The sequence below is a fragment of the Frankliniella occidentalis genome, unplaced genomic scaffold, assembly GCF_000697945.3.
Source record: "Frankliniella occidentalis isolate FOCC.00 unplaced genomic scaffold, Focc_3.1 Scaffold88, whole genome shotgun sequence".
NCBI classification, from domain to species: domain Eukaryota; kingdom Metazoa; phylum Arthropoda; class Insecta; order Thysanoptera; family Thripidae; genus Frankliniella; species Frankliniella occidentalis.
The window spans coordinates 278,110-284,921 of record NW_026267217.1 but is presented as its reverse complement, the minus strand read 5'-3'; the positions used below and the strand labels follow the sequence as shown (position 1 = coordinate 284,921).

Sequence of the window (6,812 nt, the reverse complement as noted above, 5' to 3'; positions counted from 1 at the left end):
TGGCTGAAAAGGACTCCATGACCTGTGGTGGGTCAGTACAGTTTAACCAACGTACGCCTCAACCGTCTCACAAACCCCGGGAGTATGTTCTGACCACTGCGGTTGGAAGCGGCTGTTCGGAACAGTGACCACAGTTTGCTAACTACTGCGGTGGGATGAGGAAAGTACTCCCCCATTTTTGTTTTTTTATTTTTGAAGCCTGTTCCTCTTTGAAGCACATTCTACTCAAATTTCAGCATATCGACGAGGTCGGAGAAAATTAGGTCGGACAAAAGCTAGGTCGGACAGCATTTTTAGGGATTTTGGAAATATTACTAGGTCGGAGAAAAGTAGGTGGGTGACCTGCACGCGGGGGTGCGACACTCTCGGTGCGACCAGTGCCTATGGTACTATGATACCTGTGTGTTTGTAGTGCCGTTAGTACTCATAGTGCCTGTAGTACTTGTGCCCATGGTGCCTGTAGTTCTAGTGCCCATGGTGCCTGTAGTAAAGCCCATGGTGCCTGTAGTACTAAAGTCCAAGTCTGTAGTACTAGTGCCCATGGTGCCTGTGGTACTACTGCCCATGATGCCTGTAGTACTAGTGCCCATGGTGCCTGTAGTTCTAGTGCCCATGGTGCCTGTAGTAAAGCCCATGGTGCCTGTAGTAGTAAAGCCCAAGTTTGTAGTACTAGTGCCCATGGTGCCTGTAGTACTACTGCCCATGGTGCCGACAGCCCATATGGTGCCTCTGGCCGATGACGCGCCAGCAGAGGCAGACTCCATGAATTCGCCAACGCCGACCCTCAATATCCGTGCGAAGGGAAGCCCTTGACATTTCTGGTCCTGGCGAGTTGCACAGACACTCGCCCCGGCCACCCTATGACGTCACCGCTGACCGGTGACGTCGCGTACGGCAGGCGGTCGATGTGCGGGGAGGGCTGTGCGTGAGGGTAGCGGGGCGGGCGGAGCAGTCTGAATGACCATTTGCTGAACCTTAACCAAGCTCAATGTTGCGTACTAGCCGGGGGCAAAGGTCATGGTAAGTTTCAGCTGGGGGTGTGCCATGCCCTATTGGATGAATGATTGCCATTCCCTGCTGGTTTTAAGTCCTAATTGTTTATCGGTTTGAAAAGGAGTGAAAAAAAAACATACATTATTTTCCATCCAGGCTTTTGATTTACCATTATAACCACGATATATCTATCTACATCGTGATTACAGCCTACAATGCGCAATGCGTTACTGCCAATTTTTGTGAGTGTTTGACAAGGATAGTCAACGATTTCTTTATTTGGAATTTTATGCACAAACAGCTAAGAGCTATTTCTGAAATTAAATCACCAAATTTGATACTATAAAACAGCATAATTTTTTATTTTCATTTTGTACTCTGTATAAAACTTGGTTGCCGAGACCAAGAAGCTTTGCACTGCGTTTCTGTGTACTGAGTCGGGTGCACACACAGACGGTGCAGGGCTGATTGGCCGGGGGTATTGACGGCCGGCAACACGGGGTGTGTGGCTAGTGTTTGTGAGTGTGTGTGTATGTATGTATGATAGTGAGTGTGAGTGTGTGTGCGTGTGGCGCTCAGCGCGCTCTGTTCCAGCCGACGGGCTGCCCAATGTCACAGCAATGCGCCCCGCCTATTGATTTCCTATAGAGACAGTCTGACAGATGTAAGGGAAGAAAACGCACAAGGGGAACGGGCTGGGTTGGAGGGGGCGGAGAGGAGGGAAGCGAGTGGGGAGAAGGGGGGAGTACGCGGCGGACAAAAGAACAGATACCAGCCCAATTAGAATGTCGCCTGGGTTTAGTGACCTCTCCCCCTGTTACACTATCGTGCATGTTGGTTGTGCATGGTATCGTTCCGGTGGCGAGTCTCTTATTCTTACTTGTGAAACTTTCTCTCCTCTTTTTGACGAAAATTTCAAGGTGTAAAATCAGTGGACAATTATTTTTCTCTAAACTGCGTTTCTCTTTAGGATAACTTCCACTCTAACTGCATCAAACTAAAATGTCCATCTGTGACTTGATAATTTTTTTCTAGGTTTGCAGCTACAAAAAAGCATTAGCAGAAATAAACGTTTAGTGGCACAACACAACTGCTCATGGCCTTAGCTATCCTGGTCGCAAACTTAAAATTACAATTTAGTTTTAAACTGATAACATTTAACATTGATAACATTGGGTGGTTCCAAAACAGGTAATCTGTGATTGTACATTGTTTTAGGGTGATTGACTCGAAATAACAATTTTAAACTGTGGGTTTTAATTACGACATTGATTCTCATTACAACTATATGGCCGTGCTGTAGGTTTTCTTTTTAAGTGTAGCTGTACAGATAGCTCACCATCCCGACCCTGTTCGTCCGCCATGGTGGGCCCCGCGGGGCCCCTCTGGCGTCGCCGACAACTCCACGACGTTCAGCTGCTCGCGGCCGCGGCCGCCTCGGCGCGCACCGCTTGGCTCGCCCCGTCGACGGCATCCTGGCCGACACGTCGTCCGGGTCGCGGGGCACGGCTGCTCGGCGCGGCGCGACGCATGGTTCGTCTCCGCACTTCGCGCACGCACCCGCCGCGATCACTTGGGGGTGGACCCGATACCGACACACGCACACAGCGAAAATTTGTCGTTGTTCAGTCGTAAGCTAGTGAATTTGAACCGTAAATAATTTTCACGAAATTCCAAAAAGTAATTGTCGACATTTCCGAGAGAGTTGTTTCCCAGTGCACACAGATGCACACACGCGCGCACGCGCACGCACACACACCACGTGAGGCAGAGCTGCCCGCGCTCGCGCTGTGTTCGCCCGCCCCGAGCCGCCGGTGCTGGACAAGCTATTGCCGATACGACCCGCCCGGCCCCCGGCCCGGCCCGGCCGCCTCGGTGTGGGACAGTCCCCCCCCCCCCCCCCACCACGTGCTAGGAACGACCACCACTGCCCCCCCCCCCTTACACCTGTTTGCATTTAATGGGGACACGTAACTATCCCTAACCAGGCCTAACACGGCAAAAACGAGAGGTGGGTTTCCAAGCCGAGGATACCTGTTTTCGAGCAGTTTGAGTAAAATCGAGCAGTGCCTATTTTGCATCTTGCATCTTGAAAAGCAGTACGTTCTGCTTGTTTTCCAAGTATCTTTTCATGTTTCCCAAGCTGGCCACCTTGTTTTCTAAGAAATCCGTCTTAGAATCCAAGCTGGTTCTTTTCCGGAAAACGCAGCCTCAAAATCAAGCTTTGCCAGTTTTTTGCCAAGATATTTAAAAAAAAAAAAAAAAAGGACTTCGTCTTGTAAAATTAGCTAGGTTTAAAAAACGTGTAGATTATGAGACGTGGGCCAGTTCTCCCGATTTTTGTGAGAAATATAAGAACAGCTCTCGCTAAGAGTATTTGTGTTTAAATGTGTGCATCGATTAGATTAAGTGTTGTCTGTGTATTCCCCCCCCCCCTTTCCTAAAAAAAATCCTACTGTGATTTTTCCCCAGCATGATAGTGACCGAACAAATACGCAAGCCAAAGGCAAAAAGAAGAGAGAACTTTCCCTGTGCCTTGTTCCTTGTTCTGTTTTGGGGGGTGGGCCCCACCCGGGGTGGGATGCCATGCCGTGCCGTGGTCGATACAGTCCCCAATGGATGGTCTGGTCAGCACCGGCCGCGCTGGCTCGCTGCCCCACTGACATTCAACGCTAGGTATCTGTCTCTCGTCATCGTCATGCGAGAGGTAGAGAGAGAGAGAGAGAGAGAGAGAGAGAGAGAGAGAGAGAGAGAGAGAGAGAGAAGATGGACTTCCTGGCCGTCTCACCTAGTCAGTCCCGAGGCACTACTTACGAATGCTCACACCACTTAGTATACATACGATGGTTGTTGTGCGTAGCGTACTTTAAGAGCAGTGAGGGAAAGACCGCGACCATGACGGAGTGTGCAGCCCTACGTCACAGAACAGTCAAAAGTCCGGTCGGCGACGTAATTGCTCAAGCCCAACTCCCTCCAAAAAATTAAAAATGGGGGAATGCGCCGCTCACCCCGCAACCGGCGGCGACTTCTGAGTTCTGACGTGGATCAGCCGCAGTGCTCAGTGCTCAGAACATACTCCCGGTTGTTGGACTTACAGGAGGTGTCGCAAGGTGAGCAAGACTGAAACCCAGATTCCGAGGCCTTACCTCCGATCCGAGGGGACTTTTGACTGTTCTGTGACGTGGGGCTGCACTCCGTCATAGTCGCGGTCTTTCCCTCACTGCACTTAAAGTACCCCTTCATGTCGTCTGAAGCCTGTTCCCTCAAATTTCAGCATATCGGTGAGTTTGGAGAAAAATAGGTCGGACTGGACCTAGGTCGGACAGTACTTTTGGGGATTCTGGAAAAATCACCAGGTTGGAGAAAAATAGGTCGGACAATCTAAGTACACTGGTGCCGTACAACTTTTAAGACTTTTTCTCAACCTCTGGCTCTTGAAACCCATTTATTATTATTCAATAAATTTCAAACTAAATTGAAAAGTTATATCTTATTGCATACGAAAATGGTATTCCGTAGTACAATACAAGAGCTTGCTTTTGTAGGAGTGTTCTACCGCCCCTAGCCCCCGGAACCTCACGTGGTGCGTGCGTCGCCGACGTCATCCTGACCACCACTGCAATGTAGCTGTTTCCTTTTTTTTTTGTATTCTTTGCCACTTCCCTATCTCTGGCGAACCTGGCCCGTTATTGCGGTGGTAGTGTTCCCCGCCCCCTCTCACCGCTGACCCCCGCACACTATCTGATCACCCCCCCCCCCCCCACCAATGAGTGTCCTGACAGAAATAGACTCCTCTACGGAAAGGTCGCATCGCCGACGACACACCAAAGGGACAAGGAACCAGAAAAGGATTAGAGAAAAACACCGTGTCTACCTGCCATTGGAACAGAAATGCGATAATTTTTTTTATAAATACTAACTCAAACGCTGCTCAATATTTCCCATTTATTTTTAAACGAGTTTGCACCAAAGGCAATGAACAACTAAAAAGCTAACACAATAAATAACATTAACCTCTAAAACAATAAATTATTCCAGTATAAACTTGTCGCGCAGAGGCTGGTCCGGACCTCTCAGTTTGGCGCGTCGGTGCAGGCGATCTGCCGGTAGGCGAGGCTGAAACCGCGGCCCGTCAGGTTGCCGTTGGTGCGCACCGGCACCACGAAGGGCCCGCTCCCGCTGTCTGCAACGGCAAAACAGTTGACGAACTTCAACGTAAGGCTGACAAACTTCAAAAAGAAGTCTATGAGCTTCGGTAAAGAGATCCATCCTACCCGTGACGGGGCTGTTGTGCGTGTAGTCGGAGTCCACGGACGCGTCGTTGAGTCGCTCGCCGCATAGACGGATGCCGTTCAGGACGATGTAGTCACTCGGGCAGTTGAACACCTCGGCGCCGGCCTGCCCCGGCGGGATGGTGGGCGCGCCGTCTGTCGACAGGTCATGCACGTACTCGTTCATGGAACTTTGGACTGTACAGAGGGCAAGTACAGAGGGAGCGTGACATTATTCGTACTCTGGTCCTCGTTGAGGAGCTGGAAGGGCGCGGCCGTGCCGTTGGACGACACCGTCGAGTACGTGATGCTGCAGAAGCCCGCCTCCTTGCGGACGCAGATGGCGTAGTTGAGGTTGTTCTGCACAGCAGACATACAAACACAAACTGTTGTTCTTAAAAGACAAAAAAGGACAGAGTAGGTTGGGAGCCGTCTCTCGTAAAATTTTACAAAAGAAAGGGCAAAAAATTGCAAAAGAAATTGTAAACTAAAAATTGTTCCCAAAAAAACGTGAGAAAAATGAAATAAAAGTGATTGTTACAGTGTAGGAGCCCGAGATGTAGCCGAAGGACTGGACGCGGCCGGCGTGGCCGGCGTGGTACTGCAGACAGCTGGGCGGGGCCGCGCCCTCCTCGCGGGCGCGCAGCTGCGTCAGGCGCACGACCCAGCGGCGGGCCTCCGGGGCGGCGGGGCCGGGGCCGGCGCGCCACTGCACGCCCAGGCGCACCGTGCCGCCCGACCCGCCCACCTGCACGTACACTGCAAGCACTGGATTATTCACCGGCAAACTTTCCCCCCTCAAAGTTCCAGAGTCCCCGGACACCTACTGTGCTGGCCGGTGTTCGTGCCGCACAGCGCGGGCGTGGGCGCGTTCCGGTCGGGGCTGGCCACCACGAAGCGCTCCTCCACGCAGGTGCCGTCCGTCGGCGCGGCCAGCTGCGACAGACAAGCGGCGGCTCGAGAGGGTGGTGGGAGGGTTGAGCCAAGAGGGGCACTTCACTGTAAAGCTGACACCGATTTTCTGGAATGTTTCTCTTTTTGTTTTTTTCTGATAAACTTTTCCTGATTTTTTCTGAATTTCTGGGGAGGTTAACACCTTATTTGACTATGAAGTACCCCTTGAGCGAACCGGGGCAGTGCAGGTCGGGGGATGTACCTCGAAGTGCAGGAAGTCGAGCCGCAGCTGTGTCACGTCCGGGTGAATCTTCTCCACCGTGAGGAAGCAGTTGAAGTAGCCGTCCACCGGCAGGTCCACCTCGGCCGCCGGCGAGCTCACGAAGTACGTCGAGTTGTGGCGCGTCGTGCCGCCGCAGGTCTTCTCGACTGCGGGGCAGGGAAAGCACGCACCACGGAGTGAGCAGTGAGCACACCGAGGTATGGACTCCTGTCGGGAAGCAGGCCACTCGCACAGCTCCGCGGCGACGTGTCGCCTACCCACCAGGCCACCAGGCGCCTACTTTTGAGACTTGGGAAAAACTGTTTTCTTGTTGACTCCATTCAAATACCGTTTCAGTCTCTCTCTCTATCTCTCAGTATCTCCCTCCCTCC

At 51.8% G+C, this 6,812-nt stretch overlaps 2 protein-coding genes across 2 annotated transcripts in view; both read right to left on the bottom strand.

The window, feature by feature from the left end:
* The window catches only part of LOC127749754 (translation initiation factor IF-2-like), a 20,358-nt gene extending 17,532 nt beyond the window's left edge, over positions 1–2,826 (bottom strand). The window contains exon 1 of the mRNA XM_052269276.1: positions 2,333–2,826. Coding sequence (XP_052125236.1) covers positions 2,333–2,357 — 25 coding nt within the window. The 5' untranslated portion in view covers positions 2,358–2,826. The remainder of the gene's footprint in view (positions 1–2,332) is intronic.
* Positions 2,827–4,921: 2,095 nt separating this feature from the next.
* Positions 4,922–6,812, bottom strand: part of LOC113216579 (uncharacterized) — a 3,745-nt gene continuing 1,854 nt past the window's right edge. The window contains exons 3-8 of the mRNA XM_052269270.1: positions 6,421–6,587; positions 6,092–6,200; positions 5,806–6,023; positions 5,507–5,624; positions 5,268–5,420; positions 4,922–5,176 (exon numbers count right to left, since the gene is read on the bottom strand). Of these exons, the coding sequence (XP_052125230.1) occupies positions 5,067–5,176; positions 5,268–5,420; positions 5,507–5,624; positions 5,806–6,023; positions 6,092–6,200; positions 6,421–6,587 (875 nt within the window). The 3' untranslated portion in view covers positions 4,922–5,066. The remainder of the gene's footprint in view (positions 5,177–5,267; positions 5,421–5,506; positions 5,625–5,805; positions 6,024–6,091; positions 6,201–6,420; positions 6,588–6,812) is intronic.